This window comes from Puma concolor, chromosome E2 (assembly GCF_028749965.1).
Source record: "Puma concolor isolate L17-30 chromosome E2, mPumCon1.1.hap2, whole genome shotgun sequence".
In the NCBI taxonomy this organism is placed as follows: Eukaryota; Metazoa; Chordata; class Mammalia; order Carnivora; family Felidae; genus Puma; species Puma concolor.
Genome location: NC_141681.1, coordinates 43,861,016 through 43,885,462, shown reverse-complemented (window position 1 = coordinate 43,885,462; position 24,447 = coordinate 43,861,016). Strand labels below are relative to the sequence as shown.

Sequence of the window (24,447 nt, the reverse complement as noted above, 5' to 3'; positions counted from 1 at the left end):
ACTCACCAGCTATGAGATCACCACCTCAGCCAAAACCAGGAGTCGGATGCTTAACAGACTGAGCCACCCAGGCACCCCCCTACACTTTTTTTTTTTTTAAACGTTTATGTATTTTTGAGAGAGTACAAATGGAGGAGGGGTAGAGATGGGCCGACAGAGGATCCGAAGCAGGTTCCGCTCTCAGCTACACTCTTTGAGCTGGACGCCCTACTTTCCCAGGATCCCCCAGGTGGAAACGGAGGGTCACCAGCCTCACAAGGACCCTCTTGCTGTTCAGGCGTAACATCTGTTCAGCTTTCTACTCTCACCCATCCGGCACATAGCCTGGCCACAGAACTCTTCTGTCTCCACCACTGCTGTGAATTGAAACCAGTGAACAGCACCAAGTACTGGTGGTAAACAGAGCATGCTTGAATAAAATGCTAGCATTTTAATAGGTACTTCTGGTGTATTTCCTATCACACTCATGCAACATAGCTGTTACTAAGTAACCTTGTCCTGAGGTGCACTTAGAAGGCTCTGGGTCTTGGTCCCCATGCTCAGCTTCTGGGCAGAAAGAAGCCTTAGTATTTATACTGGTAGGTTACAGATTGATGCTTGTATCTTTTCCCGAGGCCATGAAAAAAAGCCTCAATCAAGTACTATCTTGCTGTAAATGAAAAGTTGAAATTCCCCTGTAACCCACCCTCCCTTTGTGGTTCCCACTGAACAAGCTTCCCATTGCTTAGCAGGAGGGCATCCTCCAATGAGACTAGTCCTTGTCCCTCCCTGTAAGGTATGATCTCCTTGCCAAATATGGGGTCCCTGGTGGAGCAAGGGGAGAGCTCATCCCTGGGTCTGCTCCTTGGAAAGGCTGGTTGGGCAGCTCACAGCGCCCCTGGCTGGTGGAATGGGGGTACTGGCGGACCACAACCCAAGGAGAGAACTTGCATCCCTCCAGGTGGCTCCTTCACCGTGACGCTGGCTCTGTCCTCACAGACGTCTATCCAGATCTCCTTTGGCCTTAGGGAAGCCGGCTGGAGACGTGCGGTAGTTGTTTGCTTCCTGCCCACCCACCCCAGCTCATCCCAACACTCCCAGGGTTCTTTCCTCTTGCGAGGTCTCAGAATCAGAGGACAAACTGACCTCAAAAGCAACGTGGGTGCAGCTTTTCAAAGTAATGAATCAGGCAGGGCTTCTCACAGGTCTGCTGCAGTTCATTTTAAACAGAGATACAAGATATTATTAAATGTATATTTTTAATAAAGCCAATAGTTACTTTACTTATAGGAGCTTTAAAAGTAAGATACAAAATGTAGAGTTCCAGTTTGGAAGCGTTGTAACTATTCACGCGATGTCCTGCTGATGCCCGAGCAAGGCGGCCACGCCCGGCCATGCAAAGGACACACACACTCACACACGCACACACATGCGCTTTGGCGAGACCCCTCTGCCGAGCGCAGCACCTGGAATAACCAGTGTTCAGAGCAAGGTGGTGCTGAGAACACAGCACCTGCAAGGAGACCACACAAACAGTTTCACACAGTCTCACAGCCCACGGAGATGCAATTACGAAATGTCCTGCTTAGTCGAGCAAAACAGACTGGAAAGTGACAATTAGCGGTGTCGACGTCACCTGCACTGGGGCGTCAAGGGCTGACCTCTGTCCAGGGTGAGGTCCTTGGGGAGGCACTATTAAAACAAGAGTACTTCAGTATAATAGAACTTGAAATACAAGGGACTGGGGACACGTTACTGAAGGGAACAGAAAACTATCTTACGAGGGAAACAGCCACAAACAACTTCAACAGAGATTAGTGCACACACCGACGGCTAACACAGACAAGGGCCACGCGGGGTGGGCGCAAAGCACGTGCCTGGAAAAGTCTATGTACAAAATAGTTCTCTGTAAACGTGGTGAGGTGAATGTTCGGAACCCGCGGTGAAAGGATCAGAAGTACAGGCAGCAATGGCAACCCCCACAGCACAAAAGACGACACCCGAGCCCTGGGAGCAGCCTGGCAACACAGTGCTAAGAACTCAGATGGCTGGGCTCAGACACCCTAAGGGTCCTCTAGAATTGGTGTGTATACATACATATACGTATATCTTTTTTCTTTTTGGTATTTTTAAATATAAATTTACTTATATCTGTAGAAAAATGAGAACATAAATGTGTTATTACAATCTTCGCTGGAAAAGCTTATGTGGAGTTAGAAAGAATAAACCATTTATTAGTAGTTAACATATATATTAAAATGGTTTAATGATTTAAGAAAATATAAAAAAAATATTAATACTGTCAAACTTTCATACCAGAAAATATTATGGATTTTTCTCAATTAGACTTTTTCAAAGATGAAATATGAAAAATTTAAATAAGTTTTATATAAAGAACTTCTGTAACCTCAATTAATATACAGTGGGATATGTCTATTCTATATAGATATATTTATTATTATTTCTCAATTTAAGCACCATTCAATTCTTCTGGATCCATTCTGGCTGGAAAATATCCTTAAATCCACAGGATGTCATCTATTTAATGGCACATGTTAACTGAAAATGAGGTGGTTTTTTGTTTGTGTTTTTCTAAAGAAAAGACTTTAATTCCTGTCTATATCGTAATTGGTTTGTCTTGAGCCAGCTCACAAATGTTACTGCAATTTCAAGTGCAGGTGTGTCTGTGCAGCCTCTTGACCACACCCCCACGTTCCGAGACCGTGTCAAAGCCTCTGGCCATGTGTGGATCTGAGGGCAGCAGGTGCAGCCTGACTCTGCACACGGACAGCAGCCAGCTGGCTCATCTCCATGCACCATCAGGAATATGCCTCTGACATCAGTTTTACGATCCTGCTTTTGTAAATCCGGTAAAGACTGCACCCCTTGGGTGCTGCTGGGGTGGCGAGGGGCTGCCCACCCACAGAAAACCCGGGTGATTGCTTCCGATCACAAATATTCTATACTTTGCCCATTTTGTTTAAGCTTAAATAAAGATAGTGTTGAACAAACCTCCGGCCTCTATATTTGTTATCTTAAAATCTTCAATGCATTTGGGGCAGGAGATGTTTTAACTAAAAACCTATATGAAAAATAGCTATAAAATACAGTGACTGGTGTGGTCATCACTCAATGCGTTAAGAAGGGGGAGAGGAGGGTTTCAGAAGAATGGTCAGTTTTGCTCTCAGCCTTTAGGCCTGATGCCTTCCCAACACACACAGTGGGACTACAAACTAGAGAGCTGTGTTTCTCAAAGTGTGGCCTCTGGCCCACCTGCATCAGAATCACCGGAGGAGCTTATTAAGCTCGAAGATCCCCCAGCATCTCCCTGAGGGTCAGAAACCTGTCTCCAGCTGGCCCTCCAGGGGTCCGATGCCTCCAAAGTTTGAGAAGCCAGGCCTTGAAGGCTTGGAGCTGCCAACTACCCCCATCCCCAAGGAGCCCTGCCTGGGACAGGGGTGCACTGGTCCTCTGGGGGGGCTGGTGCCAGCTAGTCAGGGTGGGGATGCTGGCCCCAACAGCTCTGGGTGGGCAGGCCGGCCCTGGGTCAGTACTGGGGCAAGTAGGCCAGCCGGCGCTCAGCCTTCCCGGGGAAGGCCTTGAAGCCCTTGGGCGCTGCCTTGTGGGCTGGTGGGGGCGGAGGCTGCGGTGGGGTCTGCACGTAGGTGAAGGAGGTGGCGCTGCGATCGCTGGTCGCGGCCCACACCGGGGACTGCAGCATCTGCATGGTGTCGTTCCACTGGCTGCTGGGGCCGGCGACTGCGTACAGAGGTGCGCTCGGGCTCGGCAGCGTGCTGGGCACCGGGGAAGGGTGTTGCCAGGGTGCTTTGGGTGGCCACGTTTTGGTTTTGTTATCCTGAGAGACAGAAGAGGGTTCTTAGGGGCATTTCTGGCAGTTCATCGTCTTTTCCCACCTCCCCTGGTCTCTGGTCCTGACGCACACCTAGGAGCCACGTGCGAGCCCCACACCTCCCCACGGCCCCGGGACAGCCTCGTCCAATCGAACCTGCAAGGACAGAAATGTTCTGTGTCTGCACCGCTCAACACAGTAGCCACTACCACATATGGCGAGTGTCACTAAGGAACTAAGGAATGTTGCAATTGAAATAGCCACGTGTGGCTGTTGCCTGTCACCGTGGATGGCACAGCCCCAGAGCTTCCTGTAAATCTGGCTCTGAGTCAGCTGAGGTAGTTAAGAATCTGTCATTGCTTTGAAGCCCTCTTAAAACTGAAGCTTTGCAACTTTGCTCATGGTCTGCACCCCAGAGAGCCAGCCCTCCTTGGCCAGAACAGGGCCCACAATACCTGGTTCACGTCCTCCACGGTGCTAAGAAGAGGTGGTGAGGGCAGCGTGCTGGTCTCCTGTTCTCCACTGCTGTGTTTCCTGAAAGAACCCGGAGCTCAGCGCGGTGGGCCCCTGGCGTCCCACCAAGCTTGCCTCCCGGGGACACACTGGCCACCTGGCTCTGGTGGCTCTGGGCACTGGTTCTAGGTGGGGAGGCCTCGGTGGGTCACCAGTGAACAGAGCACTCCCGGAAGCCGCCACAGGCTTGGGGGGGGGGGGTGGGAGTGGCAGGCGTGAAGACGGGCACTGGCCATTCCCCTGGCTCTGGCTTTTGTGAATTTATTCAACAGATACTGAATGCTTCCCGTGCCCTGGGGAAGTGGGACTTAAAAGACTGTTGGTGTGAATCACAAACATGAAAAATTGCTGTTCTGACGCTGAACGACACAGGCAGGGCGGAGCAGGCTCGGGGCCCAGTAAATCAGTCTGCTCCTACAGATGGACGGCAGTGTCTGCAGAGGCAGTGCTGCACATCGATGTCTCACTGCCCTCTCCAGTGTCACTTGTCTAAAACAGACATCTTACACGCTACCCCTGGTCAGTTCCGCTCCTCCTGCTTCCTCCTGCCTCGGTTCGCAGCACCCCCTTCATCCAGACGCTCTGGCCAAACAAAAACTTGCAGAGCATCCCTGATTCTTCTCTCTGACACATACCCCACTGCCAATTTCTCACCCTCATTTTGTTCAGTTTTCTGTTCGTCAGAAGCCTCCTTGACCCTTATATTTTTCTTCATAGCACCCAATCCATCCTGACATATTTGTTTGTTTTAAAGCTTATTTACTTATTTATTTTGAGAGAAAGAGAGTGAGCAGGGAACTGGCAGAGAAAGAGGGAGAGAGAGAGAATCCCAAGCAGGCTCTACCCTGGCAGTGCCTGACTTCGGGCTCCAACTCATGAACCGTGACATCATGACCTGAGCTGAAACCAAAAGTCGGATGCTCAACTGACTGGGCTACCCAGATGCCCCTCTTTTCTTCTCTCTCTCTCTCTCTCTCTCTCTTTTTTTTTTTTTTGAGTAAGCACCATGCCCCATGTGGGGCTTGAACTAATGACCCTGAGATCAAGAGTTGCATGTTCCACCGACTGAGCCAGCCACGTATCCTTACTTTTAAAACTTCTCAGACCTGAATATACTCCATTACTATTTTTTTCACCGAAGAAACAGGGTCAGAGAGGGCCAGGCCCTTGTCTGGAGTTGCAAAGCCTGACTAGAACCTGGTTGACCCGGTCCTGCTCCTCCCATAGAAAGGGCTGCCTCTCACACGACACAGTCCAGTATCAGCAGACCAGACCCTGTCTCCAGAACCCTCCCCTGCCTCACACTGGTATTTTTGGCTACCGCTTGCATGAGACTGTTCTGCCAGCAAAACCCAACCCGATGTCAAGTCACCTGGGCTACAAGCCTGCATGGTAGCCAGAGAGGACTCAGCAAGACAGTGGTGGCCGAGGCCCTCTGCCTTTCCCACACCAGGCTGACTGGGGACAATGCGCTTCCCGAGCTTTCCAGAGGAATAAGCTGTGGATCGCATTCTTGTGCCCCTCTGTCCTTTGCACTTGAAAATCTCTTCATACCTTCTCTGCTTGACAGCAGCAACGAGGTCGGGCCCTGAAAACATGGAGAACAAGCTGTCTCCGTTGGCGGAGGACGTCTCATCACTTGAGCTGGCAGAGTCTGCCTGAGCACCCGACCAGCCGCTGTGTAGGCCGTCCCTAAAAGCCAAAGACAGAAGGTGGTCCCGGGGCTCCTGCGGCCGGCCTGGACACCAGCTGGACAGCGCCCAGGCCGGCCGCCCGCCTGCCCCAGCCCTGAAGGAACAGTCTTCATCCTGCATTCATCCAACAACCAGACAGTGGTCTCTCACCTCCCCTTCTAAAAACCCAAGCAGTTCTTCCTGTCCCTTATTTCAAAAGTAACATGTGCTCATCGTTGCCCTGTATTCTTCTCAGAAGACTGTGCTCTGCATAGGAAATTCATTTGAGAGCAACAAGTTGAAATGGTCTTTGGCCGTCTAGACTTATGAACCAGGTGGCAATAAGAGACATGAAAAGTCAACGTCCGGTTGTCTTTAGGATGAAAATCCCCGTTGTCTCACTACACTGGCCTCTGGATCATACACCTTTGCTTTTTGGAGGCTACAAGGGCCACATTCCGTAAATCACATGGGTTCCACGGCCATGCCCATTTCAACATCAAGATCGTGGTAAACATTCAGTTACCTCATAAACACCATCAAATAAGTTCCTCGTTTAGGGCAGAAGAGCACGTGTTGAAAATTATCAATTTATACTGATGATGGTGTTTACAGAGACACATCATGCCACTTGGCATTGTAAGAGTCTGTCACAGAACTCTGACCTCCTGAAGGGTTGACAAGATGTCACTCTCTCATCTGGGGCCTTGGAAATGAACTGCCTGGTAAGAGTGCACAAGGGCCCCACGGGGCTTACCCCAGTCCCAAACTCCGCCTCCCTGCCACATGCAGCACTCACCCTTCTGTGAAGAACTCTGGGAAAGGCCAGGTCCGATGGGCATCATCCATGGGTGGCCAGTGGCCCCGGGGGTTGCCTGGGCGGCGACCGTGTTGAACTTGCCTTTTCTGCTGCATTGCCTGGCTCACTCCTGCCACATAGCGTGCAAACTCGGGGTCTGAACCCACTGTGTCAAGACAAAGGGACAAATAGGTTTTGGGGTCACACTGGCCTCTTGTTTCCTTCCCTGCCTCCTGAGGATGTGCTGGTCACACACACAATGAAAAGTGCCAAGGCGCTACTGGGCTTGTGGCCCAGAGCAGCAGGATTGCCCGGCAGCCCGCCATGGTGAGATGGGCTCTCAGCCACAGGTCTGAAGCCGGGGTGTGGTGTGTGCATAGGGACTGTCAAGAAGGGTTATACCTAGGACAGAGGCAGGCTGACTCTGAACAAAAGACCGAGAACACAAAAGGATCCATGATTAAATGTTAAAGATAAACACCAGTTACTTTAAAAATTCCCAATGTCCGGTGCTACATACTTAAGAGCTTAGAACATCAGATGATGTCTTCGGCCAACTGATAACCTGATAGTTATCAGAGCATCACGGTCAGTCAGAGATACGTCATTCCCACGTGGCCCAACTCGAATCCAGGATTTTCCTGGATACTGGACGGCAGACCTACTCATTCAGTCTGAAGATAACAAGAGTGGTAATGGAGGAGTTAAAACTTCAGAATGTATTAAGAGGTGACTGGAAACATACCGGACAGAGCCGAATAAGGATGGGCAGGAGAGAAAACAGCATAAAAGGCATGACAGAAAGCGTCAGACAAGAAGATATGGCAGGAAAGTATCTACGGATCACAAACTGAATAGGCCTCAGCAGTGTATACTTGTCAGCTTTAAGCTGGCGAAGGTACCAGGGCACGATCGCATTACTGGCCTGTCCTCAGGGCACTGCCACAGGACTGCTGCGTGAGACTGCCCTGTGTGCAATGCACAAAGATGCCCACACTGGGGTGGTAGTGCTGGGCCGAAACCAAGGCCCCCTTCTCAGTGAGTCAAACCATGCCACCAGGGGCCAGAGTGTCTGTGCAGGGCGGGGGGGGGGGGGGGGGGGGGGGCGGTGCCACTCTGCTCTCCCAGGCCCTGCCCTAAAGGGTGCCTTCTGAAACTCATCTATCCAGAGGAGTGCCCTTCCTTAATTTGGAGAAAGGGCTATAGAGACCTTATGCTCTCAGGTAGGGTCTGCAGGAAGGTATATAAGGACCTGCAGGTCAGAAAGGAGGAGCCAGAAGCAAAGCCAGTCAAGTCCTTAGACTAAAGACATAAAGGCTGCCCAGGCCTCAACAAAGATCAAAGATCTGGCAAAATTCTGCCAAACACCACTTATACTCTGGATTTAATTACATGACTATCAAAAGACGTACCGTTTAACAGCAGCTGAGAAACCGTGCTGCACCCACCCCGGTCAGGGGCAACCAGGTAGGCCTGCTCTCCCTGTGCTCCGTGGGCAGGGCTGCCCACATCTACCACCCAAGGACAGCAGGAACAAGCAAGCACGAGCAACGGTATGAGGAATTTTTAGAAGACATAAGAAAACATTTCTTTCCATTAATAGTTAATGCCAGGTTGTTTTAGCAGTGGATCTCCTCTTCCACTGGTTACTTCTACAAATATTTGCTGTAGTTATTTATAATGCTTCACAGTATTCTCCTTGTGAATGAGACATATTTTCTATTCTGTATACCTTTTGCTAAATTCGAGAAGACAGTAATGGATTTCGCTGTATTTATCTTCCATCCACCTGCCTTACCGACTTGCTTACTAATTTTAGAAGTTTTTTTATTGAGCTTTCTTTTTTTCTAATTCTACTGCCAGCAAAAAGATGGTTTTCTTTTTTTAAATTTATTTATTTGTTTTTGAGAGAAAGAGAGAGCGTGAGGGAGGGAGGGGCAGAGAGGGGGAGGGGGCAGAGGATCTGTGCCGACAAGAGAGAGCCTGACATGGGGCCTGAACTCATGAATTTGAGATCATGACCTGAGCCAAGGTCGGAAGCTTAACCGACTGAGCCACCCAGATGCCCCCAGAGATGTGCCTTTTAGTGTATCTTTTTCTTTTGCCGTGTTTGCTAGAAAGTCTAAGACAAAGTTATATGCTGTTGGTGGTAATAGCTGTCACCCTCTCTGGGTCATGATTTTAACTGGAATGATTTTGTTTCACTATATAGAGTACTACTTGCTACTGGCTTTTGGAAGTCTTATATATATATATATATATATATATATATATATATATATATATATTCAAGAAATTTCTTTCTATTCATCTCGAGTTTTGTTTTTCTGTGCTTTTGTTTTTGTTTGTTTGTTTTAAGGAATTATGGGTGTCTTTTTCTAGAGTCTTTAGCATCTCATTTAACTGGCTGACGCGATGGATTACTCTACGGTAGCAGAGTCCCTAACACTGAACCACTTTCCACCCCTGCAGTAAACCGGGTTTAGTAACAGACACTGTATCAGACACTTCCGACACACTGCTAGGTTGTCTTGCCCCTACCCACATTCATGAAGAGATGACTGCAGTTTGCTTTTTTAACAATCTTTATAAAGTTTTTATGGTGAATCACGTTGTCCTCATAATTACCGTTCCAATCTCTTCCACTGACGGAGATCTAGGCAGGTCTTCCACTTCTGGGTACGATTTTGGTAAATGTGTATTTTATTAGGAAAGAAGTCATTTTCCACTCAGTTTTCAAATATGTTGTCATTGAGTCATATGTAGTAATGTCTTACACTTCTTTCAACCTCTCCTATTTCTGGAATGACAGCTCCTTTCTCTTTCTTAATCTTGTCTCTCTTTGCTCTTACTAAGGCTTATGATAAATTGGTTTGTCTATTTGCTTCAAGAGATTTCTTCTTTTAGATTTTATTTTACAATTTCGACACTACTTTTCTTTTAAATTTAATTAATTATGGCTTTTGGCCTTAATTAGTTCCTCCTCCTAGTCTGTTTTTGTTTGTTGTGAAGTTATGTTTCTAATTTCCCAAGATAACTCTGGTGGTATTTTCAGTGTTCAGGCCAAAAGCCTTATTCTATGAGGCAGGAAGGTACTCCACTACCTCCCATAGGCCCAAGAGTCTAGGCAAAGAAGAGTCACAGAACAGGTTGTGTACTCACAAAGGACCAGCCACCTTGGCTCTCACGAATGGGAGGACCCAGACTGGAGCCTGCTTGAATTATGGGACTTGGAGCTACTCAAGTAACTTCTCTTAGCCTCAATCCCATCCTCCATATAGTGAGAGAAACCTCATTCTCACCACTGTTGCCTATCTTTGCTGGAGGTGCCCCATGATTACCAACCGACAGTGAGAAAGGGTCTTTAAAAGGAAATTAGGTCACTTCCCCCCACAAGTAAGGCTGTGTCAGGCGCTATGAAGTCCTCAGTGATTATATTTATCTGAAAACCCCAAGGGGCAGGGGTGGGTCACATACCTGCAGGATCAAAAGGCAGAATCTCCCCCAACATTCCAAAGACTCCATCACTTTGGTCACGGTTTGGCCAGGTGTTATTTCTAGGTCCCTGTGGCTTCTGCCCCAAAACCTCCGACATCACATTATCCATATAGCTGCTCACCAGACCCAAGCTGTACAAGTCAGAACTGAGATCAGATATGCCAGGCCACTGGCCAAGAGGAGACAGACCTGCTCCAACAGGCTGTGCTGGCTGCTGGGATGAGCCATGTACCCATTTCCCAGGGGCCCGAGGCTGGGGTGGGGGTTGCTGAGGTCCAATGGGTTGGAGCAGGTGTTGGTAGTATTGGAGCTGGGGCTGTTGTTGCTTTGGGGACTGCTGCTGAGCTGCCAGGCCTGGCTGGGGTGTCAGAGGAGTGTGGGCCCCAGCCTGGGGCGGCCGTGGTGGAGGGGGCACCGGCAGTGGTGGCTGCTGTGGCTGCATGGCTCCTGCCTTCTGTTCAGTCACCATGGCTGTGGCAGCAGAATTACGCCTTGTCACCAATGGGGAGCCCTGATGTGACTGGCCCATGTTAAAGCCCGAGAGAAAATCTATCACCTCCTGCATTTCCTGATCGGTTGGTAAGTTCATACCCTTCTCATCCTTGCCATCGTCCCCTTGCAGGAAGTTGTCACGCCTCTCCATGAGAAGACCATTGGCCATTTGATTACCGGGATTCTGAGCGGGCTGTGAGGGGTCTGTAGTCCTGGGGAAATTACCAATGTTCAAAATGCTTTGTAACCTTGAATCAATATTGCTGGGCATTTTGGCCTTCTCTTCTGAACACCCAGCTATGAAGATGTTTTTGGAAGGGGTATTTGGGATGGAATAATTTGTGCTGCTGCTGGAGCTGGTACACGAAGCTTTCTTGGTGAACCGGGATGTCAGTTTGGAGAACGTCTTCTGCAGACCACCTGAAGATTTGTTTCCATTCCCAGAAGGCAGGTCAGCCTGATTCCCAAAATCACAGATCTCCCTCTGAAGCTGGATCTGTATGCAGGGTAAAGCTTGCTCCCTATTTAAACAGAGATGTATTAAAAAAAAAAAAAAAAAGACAAATATACAGATTGGACAATGAAATGATCTCTACGCATTTAAGGACAAAAACAATCTCTCTAGTTGGTATCAGGTTCCCTTATTTTATAGATAAATAAATGAATACCCAAGGCTTTTAAGTGTATGCAACTTAAGTACTTACCATCCATATTTATTATAAAAAAAATCTACAGCGTCTAACATGAGGCTGTGAAAAGTACATTTAGATTCTGGCTGGAGGAGTTTGAGCGAAACCCTCTAACCACAGTACAGAGTGAAGCAAGGGTAGAGCGGGCATGCAAGTGGCAGAGGCCAGCTTTGTGCCTGGAGGACGAGGACGGGGGCTGGGCCAGCAGAGGGACGTGGACAAAGCCCCACAGCAGACAGGGTGGGCGAGCGGGACTCAGTGACACTGTGCAGCACTGCTGTCCTTGGAAGTGATTTACAGACAGTGCTAAGAACAGATGGTTGTTACTTCCAAGGTTTTCTGGGCACTTTTTCTAGTACTGAAAGCCCTAGAGTCAGAAAGGGTATGGAGTGGAGGCAGGCGACGCTGGTGGGACCCCGGACAAGCCACCTCAGTCTCCTGGGCCTCATCGCTCGTGAGTTAAGAAAGGGGGTGCATGGCTAGATGTTTAAGATCCCTACCATTCTAATGTCCATAATTTCCAGAGACAATCTTGTGACTGTCAGCTGCTTTCAGATATAAAGTTGATATAGGACATAAGTAAGTTTTCTAAACATTTCTCTGCTCATAAGGTGTAAATGAGTTGGGTTAAAGCCCTCTTGATGGGCTTACTCTCGAGTGATAAAACAAATGAAGGCAGACATGTGAAGTAACTGGAGGAGTCTGGGTAAAGGGCAGAGAGCAATTCTTGGTATCACTGCAACTCTTCTGTAAAATCTGAAATCATTCCAAAGTTAGGTTACCAAAAATTTCGCTTTCTCGCCTTACTGACTCACACGCTATCAGCGACGTGAGCACACACGAAGCTGTATGTGGTCATGCTGTCCCTAAGTGCGGGCCTGAATATAAAGCACTTGAGGTGACCGGCGGGGACACCGACCTCCCTGCCCTCCAGCGGTTGAGGTCCAGCACAGCCGTGTAGAGCACGTCCACCAGCCCCAGGGTCTTCTCCGGATCCAGGCTTCTCTGCAGCAGGGACATGGTCGCAGGGTCCTCTTTCAGGCACCTAGGCACGAACCGGGCTGTGTCAGTCTGGGCTACACTTCCCTGAAAAAGGGTTTCAAGCAGGCCTCCTACAAAAGGCTGCCATTTTTACATGCTTTTGGCACCAAATAAAAATTGAGCAACTGAAGAGCACTTCGAGAATGACAAGGCGGACGCTGGAACCCGCTGCCCTGCAAGAGGAGGGGGAGCTCTAGGATCTCCCTGGAGTCTGTTCAGGAGCAAGAGAAGGGTTGGCTGGAGGGGATACCTTTTGGGGGCCCTAACGCCCTCTTGCTGCCCACACCGGCCCCGGTCCTGACTTTCTGCCCTACCCTGTGCAGATTCTGTGAGCCAACACAGTATCTGCTCCTTTCCAGAACATCCCTGCTCCCACTTTCTTGTTAGTGCTTCACACCCGCACCCGGGAAACTGCAGGTCCGTGGAGGTAAAACCCTCACCGTCTGCCACCCAGACTCGCTGCAAATTTCAGGTAAGCAACAAACAGCCTTCCCATAAATGAACGTTTTCCAAGATGACCACCTCAGCCCGCGTCCTCTCTCCTCAGACCCTGCCATCCCTGCCACCATCATTCCTTCTTCCCCATCACGGCTCTCAAGTAACTGAGAAGACACACGAGATGAGGTCTGCTTCCTCTCCTCACCACCACGCACCAGCTCACCTGCCCGTGCTGCCTGCCCCTCCAGTCACGGCGGAACACAAGCCTTGCTCTGCCACAGACTGTCCCTCCAGCCGAGCGAGCACTGCATGCTCTGGACCCTCCTGCTTTCCCGAGGACCCTGCTCACCTAATCGCCCCCTTTGTCCCCATGACATTCCCTTTGGCCAACAAACCAGCCTCACTGACCAGTTTCTTTCTCTTCGCCCCACATTCCCCTCCAGACACTGTGAATTTCTCTGCTCCCCTTCTTAGCCAAACACACTGTCTTCTCCTCTTCCTTACCTCATATTCTCTCTTTCTTTTTTAAAGTTTATTTATTTATTTTGAGAGAGAGAGAGAGAGAGAGAGAGGCAGAAAGAGAGAGAGAATCCCAGGCAGGTTCCACAATGTCAGCACAGAGCCCGATGTGGGGCTTGATCTTGCAAACTGTGAGACCATGACCTGAGCCGAAATCAAGAATTTAGCCGACTGAGCCACTCAGGCACCCCTTACCTCCTATTCTCCCTTCCCCCCACCACCAATGGGCTTTCATCCCCATAACTACACCAGAATAGCTTTTATCAAATAACTTCGTTCTTGCTAATGTCAAAGGTCAATTGCCTGTCTCCGCCTTACTCAATCTCTCAGCAACGTTTTGCAATGTTTCTTTCCTCCCGGAGCACTGTCTTCTGTAGCCCGATGACCCCCAAACTTGCTCAACTTTCTTCTCACCTGGCTGGCAGCTCCCTCCTGGTCTCCTCTGCCAACTCTTCCTGCTCCGCTTCCCCCACCTCCGCATGGTGGCGAGTCCCAAGTTTTGTCCTTTCTCCCTAGACTGCTGCATCCGGTCCTGCGGCTGTACAGACTACCCTACACTGAGGACTCAAATCTCCTTCATCAGCCGACCTCCTTCTCCCAAACCCCACTCTCCAGTATCTAACTGCACCCTTGACATCTCTCAGGTACATCTAACAGGCAGTCTGGCCAGCACAACGGATTCCTCTCCTCTCCACCAGAAACCACTCTGATTCCTACAGACTTCCTCCATAAGTAAACAACACAGGGACCTACCCCAAACCTACACATCATCTCTGGCTCCCTCACAGCCCATGCCAACCCACCAGCAATTCCCGACAGCTCTTCTTCCAAGACACATTCTGAATCCAAGCCCTTCTCACCACCCCTCTTATTACCGCTCTACTCCAAGAAACCTCCAGCAGCTGTGTCTCAGGACCAACCACCCAGCCGGACTCCTTTCCTCTATCTACTCCTGTCCCTCCCAGGCCCACTCTCCCACGTAGCCAGAGTGAGCCTCCTATAGCACAAATCAGAACACATGACTTCCCTATTTAAAACCCTCTGGTGGCATTCCATCGTGATTGACATAAAATCTAAATGGCACCTCAGGGGTTTTTGTGACCTGGTCTCTCCTGCCTCTCTGGCCACATCTCTCTTCACTGTCACCTCCGCTCACCTTGTCCCAGCCACAAGGTCTTTGCTCGCTCCCTGCATATGTTGGATTTGCCCACGTCTCAGAACCTTTGCTTTTGCTGCCTCTGCCCAGACTGCTCTCCCCTGAGAGCTGCTTCCCACCATTCAGGCGCTCACTGCCCATTCAAGGTACCTCCTCAAAAGAGGCCTCTTCTGAGAGGCAGAACCGGGAAGATGTGGTGTGTCTTCTCCTAAGCACTCTGGGAGTTAAATGGTGAAATCAACCCTTGCGAAGCCATCCTAAGGAGGCAGCGGCACTCTCCAGCATGACTTAGGGCTTGAGAAGAAATACGTCTGTGAGGCTACGAGCCGGCCAGCTTCAGAAATACTGCAAAAGGCAAGCTCTGCCAGTGCCAACCAGACCCTGGCTCTGGGGAGAGAATGTTGGCCAGTGGACCTGGCCAGGGTTCATGTACCTGACTCTCTCAGCCTGGAACTGCTGATTATTAGGACCTACTCGCTCTGTGCTCCCAAGCCACTCCTGGCTGTGATTTGGCTGGTCACATATGTTTGCCCACTAGGAGAGCATCTGCTGCTGGTCATGCAGAAAGAAGTACTACACTTGCTGGTGAGAATAATTTCTCTTTCTGAAAATCAACAAATTGGCACTTTTATCGTATCCATCAGTCTCAAGAGTTGATCACTAATATCTCTTTAAGAGATGAAAGCCATTCTTTTGGTAAATCACACAGACTTGCTCAAAGCCATTCTACTCTGGATAAAAATCCAAGTCCCTCAGGGACCCTGTGCCTCTTCAAGACCACCTCACACATCTCCAGCCAGGCCAGGTCACCCCCCCCAGGCTTTTGCATTTGCTGTCCCTTCTACCTGGAAGAAACGCTCTCCCATCTGCTCTGTGCATGGCTGGTTCCTCTCAAATATCGCATCTTCAAAGAAGGACCACTCACAAGTGACCTTCTCATCCAAAAGAGCCTCCCTTCTCCCAGCTATTCCAGTTATTCTTCATCATACGACATCATTGTACTCTAATTCCCCTCATACACATGCCGCGGCTTGAACTGAACTCGTAGCCTTGTTAGCTGCCCCTCACACTCCCTCTCATTAACAGGTCAACACTATTAGGGGCAGGGACCCTGTCTGTGCTGCTCATACTTAAATTCTGAGAGCCAGACAGTATCTCTGACACATAGTAGGTATTCAGTAAGTACTTGTTGAAAGAAAGAATGGATAGACACCTTAAATAGGACGATTAATACATCTAAAAAAGGTATTATGAAAGAAACCCTATCTGGCAGTGGGACACTCCATTTTATTAAAAGCAAAGCATATAATAAATTCTTGACTGGCTTTGCTAATAATTTTATTTTTTTGAAGGTGGAGTAAAGCAATCACTTCTGCTTGCATTCTTCGCAACAAGCACATACTTTATACTTTGAAAGAAACAAAAACGTGCATTTTAAAAGACTTTGTATTTTTACCAAAAGCAACCAGCAGAGGGAGCCTCTCCAAGAAATTACAGTCTGTAAGGCCTTTACTGGAGGTGCAATGAATTACAAAGGAAATCAATCATACACGGAGAGTTCTGGAACCAGTGGACTGCAATTAGCCATTTTAGTACTAGTTGTACACCTTGGGGTGGGGAAGGATGTGAACTGGAAAACAAATTCAGGAACACAAAAATCTTATAGACAAGTGAGCTTTCAGTTTATTGTTTGATAGGAATGAAGATGTGTATAGAAGTTAACAGTATGCCATCTCAATAATCAGATAAAAAATTGGAAGGGGGAGGTTTTGGGACATGAAGTGAACTGCCAACTGTGACTTGATTTATCAGCAAGTTCTAAAACTCTGGGCAGAGTCTACCACTGGGCCCTCTCATGCCTGGGAGCAATGGTTTAAATACAACTCGAATGCATTACCTGGCTCCCATTTTAGTCCCCCTGGGCACCAAGAGTGCCATCACGCCTGACCATGGCCATCTCTACCTACCTAAATGTCTCAGAAATTTTCTGCATGATTACTCATTCATATCATAATCTTAATAACAAAAGTCGGCCAACACACGCTCATTTTTGCCATTAATAAAGTTATGATGCTGATCCTTTAGCTGAATTTCTCTGCACATCATCGGGATGAGCCGCCAGACCGTGGAGCCGCTGGCGTCAGATCGCTTCTTTCAAGGCTTCTGACACACTGAGCTGCCCTCCAGAAAGGCTGTCTGATTTATTCACTTTCTGTGCCTGTTTTTGTATGGTCTGGCTCAAACTTTTATTTTTTTATTTTAAAAATGTATTTATTATTCTAAAACAATTTTTCAACACCAGTGGGCAAAATGACATCATACTGTTTCTTTACTCTGCCTCTATTAGGTGAGGTTACACATTTTCTTCATCTATTGTTGATTACCTATTCATGCACCTGTCCATTGTCTTACCGATTTGTAGGAGTTTTAATAAACTAAGGAGAATACTTTATCATCAGTTCATAAATGTAATTAAATAATTAGAAACAAAAATGGCTCAGTCCACCCCCAGGTTGGGAATGGCATGAGCTCAAGATCATCAGGGTTGTTACTAGAACAGACAAAGGAGGAGAAGGAATTTTATGTTCTGTACTTAGTTTTAGAGAAACACTGGTGACTTAGGGAAAATGATGTACTCTGTTCAAAAGCTATGGACTCAGTAACAAAGAGAAGATAATATTGCTCATTATGATCCAGGAGTATATAACATTTTAGTTATACTACTTGTCAGACTATTTTTCAGACACTTTGGCTTCCTTATCATGGACTGATAACCATGACACACGATGTCAACACACCACCATTGCCCGTGTACCTGTGCAAGTAGCAAGACCTGACGCGTCACCTAACACGGGGTTTGTTCAAAGCAAAGCAATGTTTTCAAAGATGTGCAAACTTCAATCATTAGGCTTGTGTTAATATAAGAGTCACATTACCATGTGGATGGGACTTGAACCACAATTCTGGAGCCCTCTAAACTGATTTGGGGGGCATAGGCTTCTTTATTTTCAATCTGTGCTGTGTCAACTACCACCTAAGAGAGAGTGAGAAAAACAACAATCAGCTTTCAGAGAGGAAAATGGATCGCAAATAAATCCAATACATGAGCCTACTAAAGCTGAGTGACTCTGGCAAGAACTATCCCCATGGCAAGGCAGTTATGCAGAGGCCAGTCAAGAGCCCCATGAAGACAAATGCAAGTAATAAAGATGACTGAAGACAGTAATACTTCAATAAAGAGAAACCAAATTCTGAGTGCAAGATGTACTGAACTTCCAAGCACTTTTAGTACTTTTTGCCAAACTATAAATATGTTAATTAGGAATTATTTTGTTTCCACTTAGTTTTTTTTTTTTACTTTATGCACTTGAAAGAAATAAGACCATCATTAAAAATTGAACCACAGCTTCAGAAAAGCCCATTTGTAACGAATGAATACAAGCTAGAAGTGGATGAAGCTTTTTTTACAAGATCATTTTATCCTCAACCATCAATAAAAACAGAAGTAGTTCAGAAATGTTAAGATGATTCTTCTCTCAATGATTCCTTCTTATTTGGAGGAGGGTCTTCAATATTACATAGGTGATATAGTAGCTAGGTAAGTTCGACAGTTTGACAAAATGACGACTATATTTTCAAATAACTAAAAGAATTTAAGAAAAAATCATAAAGCACTTCAAAAATAATCTGTTACAGGGCACCCGGCTGGCTTGTTCAGTAATCTGACTCTTGATCTCAGGTTGTGTGTGCGTGCCCCATGCGGAGTGTAGAGATTACTTAAAAAAAAAAAAAAAAAAATCTACATCTCTATATATATCTGTTATATTTCAAAGCCATGCAGAGTTGCTTATTATGATTCCGAACTCAGCCTCTAATGGAGCTGATTTCCACTGCTGTAAACAGATTTCCCACAGCTGGTCTGCAATGTCCTTTGGAAAAGACTTCCTGTCCAAGTAATAGCCATTGTTGGACCAGGCAGGTGTTTCCTCTCTCCTCCCATCTCTAGAACCACAACCTAAAGTTTCTTTGTCTGTCACACACAAAGGTGCCCTGGGAGCAAGGAGTAAGGAACTGGAAGAAGTTTCTGCTCTCTCAATAACCTGGGGCTTTTAATTTTTTTTAAAAAATACGTTTTCCCAAAACAGACTGTATGTCTGTCTGCCTTATTTTACCCACTCCTTTCTAGAGAACTTATCCCTATGGCTTTTCTAGTTACAGCTAACATGATCTTTCGGAATATGGATCAATTTCCTCAAGCCAGTGGGCTCCCACATACTTCAGCAGGGGGTCTCCAGCTTACTCCTTCTCTTCCCGTATTAAGGGCCGGATCCTAAAGGAAGCCTAACTACCCGCTGTGGACGGGCCCTCACCTGGCCCTACACAAGGCAGCACCACCCTGAGCTGGGCCACCTGAGGCCTCACCCACATGAAACGAAAGAACAGCATCCTCCCAACAGCTGCATTTATGAATAAAGTAGGAATTAAAGAAACAGTTTTTTAAATTTTCTTAATCTCTAATTAGCTTCTGTTAACCTCTGACTGAAATGCTGTTATCTTTTCCAAAAGTAGTCATTTAATTCTCGAAAGTGGGATCAAGGTTGTAAGGTTACATGAGTCCCAGGTGCCAAACAAAAAGCTAAGTGGTGACTTCAGAGATTGATCTCTGGATCCCACCTTTGACAAAAGTCACTCTTCTCTCCCAAGGTGAAAAGACTATAAACTTATTTCTGAATTGATGTTGTTATTTCATTGTTAAGAAGGAGATGAACAGAGAGCTGGGATACAAAGTGACTGGATGGGGGGGGCACTGCTTATACCACTGAGGTTTCTTGGAGGAGGCGGTGTTCGAGCTGACATCTGGAAGACGAAAAGATGTCACACATGCAGATTCAGAGGGGAGTCTTCTCAAGTAAGAAGAGCATCAATGGCAAAGGCCCGAGACAGGAAGAAGCTTGGCATGTTCGAGCATCAGAAAGATACCACTGTCGTTCCAGAGTGGGCGAGCTGTGCAGAGAGGCCCTCCCCATCAACCAGCACTCACGGAAGGTTTCTGCACAGGAAACTCGCAACATCACTTTGCAACTAGGTTCCCTGCAAATGTGTATTATCAGTCTATACGAGAAAACAAAAAAGGCTTTTTAATGCTGCTGTTCCTCTACCTTCTCCACTTGCTGTAAATGCTGCAGTACTGAAGAACTTTTAAAATTATTCAGTATTTCCACACTTGTGCCCGCACCGCATCCTCCCGTGCGGGAAACACTCTCTGCTCTCTGCTCTCTCTCCGGGGCGTCCCACACGCTCACTCACCAGACCAGCCTGGCCGAACAGCAGCTGCACAGCAGTCTTGCAGGCGCCCCGCCACGTGGACGGGCACACCTGGTTCAGTACTTCGGTCACAGGAAGGTCGTCCCTGGGTGTAATTCCATTGTAGCAGCCCGCCTCCTTGATGAGCTGCAACATCGTATGCTACGGGTCGAGAAGATGAGAGTTCACCCCTCAAGATAAAGCTGTACAAGATTCTACAATGTGCTGAAATGAATTTACAAGTACACAATAGTCCTCTATTTTTCAATAGTGAAAAGATCACTGTTTCAGTCCCCCTACCCAAATCATGTCATTTTCATTTCTTAGGTAACTGTCATCAGATACCCTCAGAGAATACAGATACGCAGACATTAATACACACACGTGATTTCTATACTAGCAAAAAATATAGCATTACATTTGCTGACACAAATTGGCTGAGGAATTTTGAAATTCTGAATTCCTCTAAATAAGGAGACAAAATCATCTGGCAAAAATAAATACCAATGAAAACCTCAACTTTATTTTGGATGACCAAGTGGTCAGGTATGCAGACTCTGGAAACAGACTACATAGCCTCAAATTCCAGTCTACTACTTTGTAGCTGTATGACCTTGGGCCTCAGTTCCTCTGTCAAATGGAGAAAAGAGCAGTGTCCGTCTCCTGGGTGAGCATTAAACGAGACGATGCATGTGGAGCCCTTGGCATGATGCCTGGCTCACATGACGCTCCCAAACTGGTCATAATTACTGCGGTATCATGATAAAATTTCCTATCTAATTCACAAAAGTCCCCTAAAACATTAATCATAGATAGTATTTTATAGCGTACTTTCAAAACACTTTATGTTAAACATTTGAACAAAATTAGGAATAAAACCTGGCAAATGTCTATTAAAATAAGTCATCATAGTCTGCTTTTAGACACCAGTTTACTAATACCTCCTGCCTTGACTTCAGTTTTGTTTTTTAATCTATACAAGCCCTTAGGTTTCCCTTAAGAACGGTTTCCAAGTTCACACCCGGTATTGGAACCCCATGGAAAGCTACCGTCTTAAGTTTCAGGTTGTCGGCGGCAGATTCGTTGAAGGAGACGCCCTTCAGGAAGTGTGATCCTATCTGCACAGGGACGGTGGGAAGCTCACACTGCATGGGCTGCGGGGGGGTCTGCCTCCGCCCTGTCTGCTGCGCCTCGGCCTCGCTACAGCAGCCCTGCAAAAAGTTTGGAGAGGAGAGGGGAGGTGACCCACGGCAATTCTGCCAAGACAGCCGGTTCACTTGGTATGGCGACACTGCCATACCACGGCTCCCAAGAGCTTCCAGAAAGAGAAGCATACCTGTAAACTGGCTTCAATTGCCTTTGGATTCAGGTGGAAACCAGCTTTCATTGCATATTCACAGTGGCCTAAGCTTTCCAGAGCTATTTTATATGCCTGCAAAAAAATTGTAAGAATCAAGATTACATGGCAGATCGTAGAATGACAAAGTCCAGGGACAACAGGAATTTAAAATTTCTATAGTGACTGAATGACTTCAGGCCAACTACCACCCTACTATTCCTTCCAACTGGTTCAACCTCACAACTTGAATGCCCTCCCTTGTTTCTATCTGTCCTCAGATAACAACACTTACTTGCAAAGCGCTGTCAATTTTCAAGTTCAGTTCCTTGAGCTGGTGCTCGGGAATGGCCGCACTCTGAGAACAGAAGAGTTGCTGCACCTCAATGCCCGCCAGGCGGCTGTCACAGGCTCTTTCCCTCAGTCTCGATGTCGCCTGCAACAGTAACAGCGACGGGAAGGCACAAGAGAATGTAACAGACTTAGCTATGTTTAAAAAATAAGAAACGAAGAAAAAAACAACGGAGTTAAACTCAGATGCTATCTGAGCATTAGATATATACCGGACATTCTGGATTGTCTGTATTACCAAGTGAGCAACCAGAAATCTGGGAAGATTAAACCAAGCATCTTGAAGAGAAAGCAAACCTGACACAGAACTACTTTATTTAAGAAACCCTGGGGAGGGTGGGGTGCGCCTAGGTGGCTCAGTTGGTTAAGTGTCTGACTCTTGATCTTGGCTCTCGGCTCAGGTCTTGATCTCAGCGTCATGAGTTGAAGCCCCACATTGGGCTCCATTCTGCATGTGAAGCTACTTAGGAAAATAAAAAAAAGAAACCCTGGAAAAAAGACTTACCTACCTGTTATTAATTTTTCCTATATGTAAAACTTTCACATTTTAAAAATGTATTTTTTTGAGAGAGAGAGAGAGAGAAAGAGAGCATGCACACAGGTGGGGGAGGGGGCAGAGAGAGAAGAGAGAGAGAATCCCAAGCACGCTCCGTGCTGTCAGTGCAGGGCTCATGAACCGTGAGATCGTGACCTGAACTGAAATCAATATTTGGATACTTAACTGACTGAGCCACCCAGGCACCCCTGTAAGACCTTCACATTTTTAATTTCTCTTTTTTTTTTTTTTTTTAAACGTTTTTTATTTATTTTTGGGGGGACAGAGAGAGACAGAGCATGAACGGGGGAGGGGCAGAGAGAGAGGGAGACACAGAATCGGAAACAGGCTCCAGGCTCTGAGCCATCAGCCCAGAGCCCGACGCGGGGCTCGAACTCACGGACCGCGAGATCGTGACCTGGCTGAAGTCGGACGCTTAACCGACTGCGCCACCCAGGCGCCCCTAATTTCTCTTTTAAAGACAAACTAAAATATTGGCACTTGGAGTTTCCAGAATCATCATATTGAACATATAAGGTTAGGTGTTCCTATACACCAAAGTAAAAGGCCACACCAACATAGAACAGGGAAAAAACGTACCCTGGAGTGTTAAAGGAAAAATAAGACTTCTGAAATCTGCACAAAAAAAATTTAAATACTTATTGTTTGGTCATTAAATATGTTCATGAACAAGACAGAGAAACAAGAAAAAAAACTAATCAATGTCTTATTGTGATGAAATGTTAAGTTACTTATACATATGGGTCAGGACTGGAGAATACAGAAAAAATGTATTTAATTTCTTAAATGGGAGAAGGAATTCAGGATGAACTGCCTTCCAATTTTTCAATGTCTATTTCTGTTGCAGTCACATTTGTGCAACAAATAACATTTTTAACAGCTAATTTTTGTTCTTCTGCTGTAGGAGTTACAATGTTTACCAAAACTGCAGAAAGGTAATTAGCAGAAACAATGCTATAAAGTTCCAAAGCTTCACAAATTACACATGTATGACTACATTCCATCCAGTCCCTGAACCCTAACTAGTCTTACCGTTTAAAACTATTTGACTCTCTAAGATTCTTTCACTGAAATATTTGGCCCAGAAGGTCTTGTGGTGCATATCTATGGCTAGGCAATGGAGCGCAAAGCCTGGTGCCTACCATCTTAGGGCTGACAGCCTCATGGGCCAAACAAAACATTTAAACCATTTAAAATGGAGAAAAACACACCAAGGAAAACAGGGAGAACTATAATAGGGAGGAGCACCCTAAACACTCAGAAATCAGCATTTAGATTATGAGTTTGAGGCGGAGGAGGAAGTCAGCAGAAGTGTGGGATGGGTGAGCAGACATGTCAGCAAAGACTAGAACCCAGTGAGCAAGGGAGACAGCGACCGCAGATGAACCAGACTGTGTGGGACTAGGCAGGTATGGTGAAGGGTCGGTACTTCACCCTATGGAAGTAGCAACATCATCTAACTTTAAATGGAGGGAGATGAAGGGTGGCAAGACAGGTAGGGGAGAAGGGAATCTAGCCACTGCAGGTGTCTGGGGAGAGTAGGGACATCCTGAACTAGGGCAGTGAAAGGGACACATGTGGGGTAATGCTTTGGGGTGGAACCTGCAGGGCTTATGGACTGGATGTAGATGTGATGGAAAGACAGGAGGATAAATCTTCAGTTTCATGCATGAATGACCCAGGGTGGGATGGCAGCACTTGCTAGTATGGGGAAGATTTGGGCAAGACCAGGGGTATGGGGAAAAGCTAAGCCTGAGCCACCTAGATACCTGAGGTAAGCAGCAGCTGAATACAGGGGCCTGAAGCCCACAGAATTGGACTGGTCGCACATATGTGAGGGCCCCCAGCACACAGGCAGTTCTTAATGTCCCAAAGCTATATGGAGACCCTACAGGGAGGGCACTCAGAAATGAGCACTGAGAAACGGACATAAGTTGTGTGTATAAGTTGTGTTGAAGAGAAAAAGCTAGCAAAGTAGATGGAGAGGATGGCCCAAGAGATTAATGCCTGCTTCAGGGACGCCACAGGAAGAGAGGGTCTCTAAGGGCCCGTATTGCTGTGAGCTGCTGAATGGAGTCAAACGGTTCCCTGGATTTGGCCACACAGAAGGCACCAGTGACCTTGACGAGAGAATGCCTGTTCTTTTTTTTTTTTTTTTTTAATGTTTATTTATTTATATTGAGACAGAGTGAGAGCTTGAATGTGAGCAGAGAGAAAGAGAGAATCTCAAGCAGGCTCTGCACTCTCAGCACA

The 24,447-nt window shown here is 47.0% G+C and overlaps 1 protein-coding gene across 4 annotated transcripts in view; it reads right to left on the bottom strand.

Annotated features, from left to right (window-relative positions):
- Positions 1-1,219: 1,219 nt before the first annotated feature.
- Positions 1,220-24,447, bottom strand: part of GARRE1 (granule associated Rac and RHOG effector 1) — an 84,124-nt gene continuing 60,896 nt past the window's right edge. For all 4 annotated transcript variants that reach the window (XM_025914199.2, XM_086689605.1, XM_086689606.1 and 1 more), the window contains 11 exons: positions 21,583-21,723; positions 21,288-21,383; positions 21,001-21,162; positions 19,955-20,113; positions 17,584-17,681; positions 12,413-12,538; positions 10,292-11,325; positions 6,815-6,980; positions 5,897-6,034; positions 4,285-4,363; positions 1,220-3,835 (listed from right to left, as the gene is read on the bottom strand). In XM_025914199.2, coding sequence (XP_025769984.1) covers positions 3,527-3,835; positions 4,285-4,363; positions 5,897-6,034; positions 6,815-6,980; positions 10,292-11,325; positions 12,413-12,538; positions 17,584-17,681; positions 19,955-20,113; positions 21,001-21,162; positions 21,288-21,383; positions 21,583-21,723 — 2,508 coding nt within the window. In that variant the 3' untranslated portion in view covers positions 1,220-3,526. The remainder of the gene's footprint in view (positions 3,836-4,284; positions 4,364-5,896; positions 6,035-6,814; positions 6,981-10,291; positions 11,326-12,412; positions 12,539-17,583; positions 17,682-19,954; positions 20,114-21,000; positions 21,163-21,287; positions 21,384-21,582; positions 21,724-24,447) is intronic.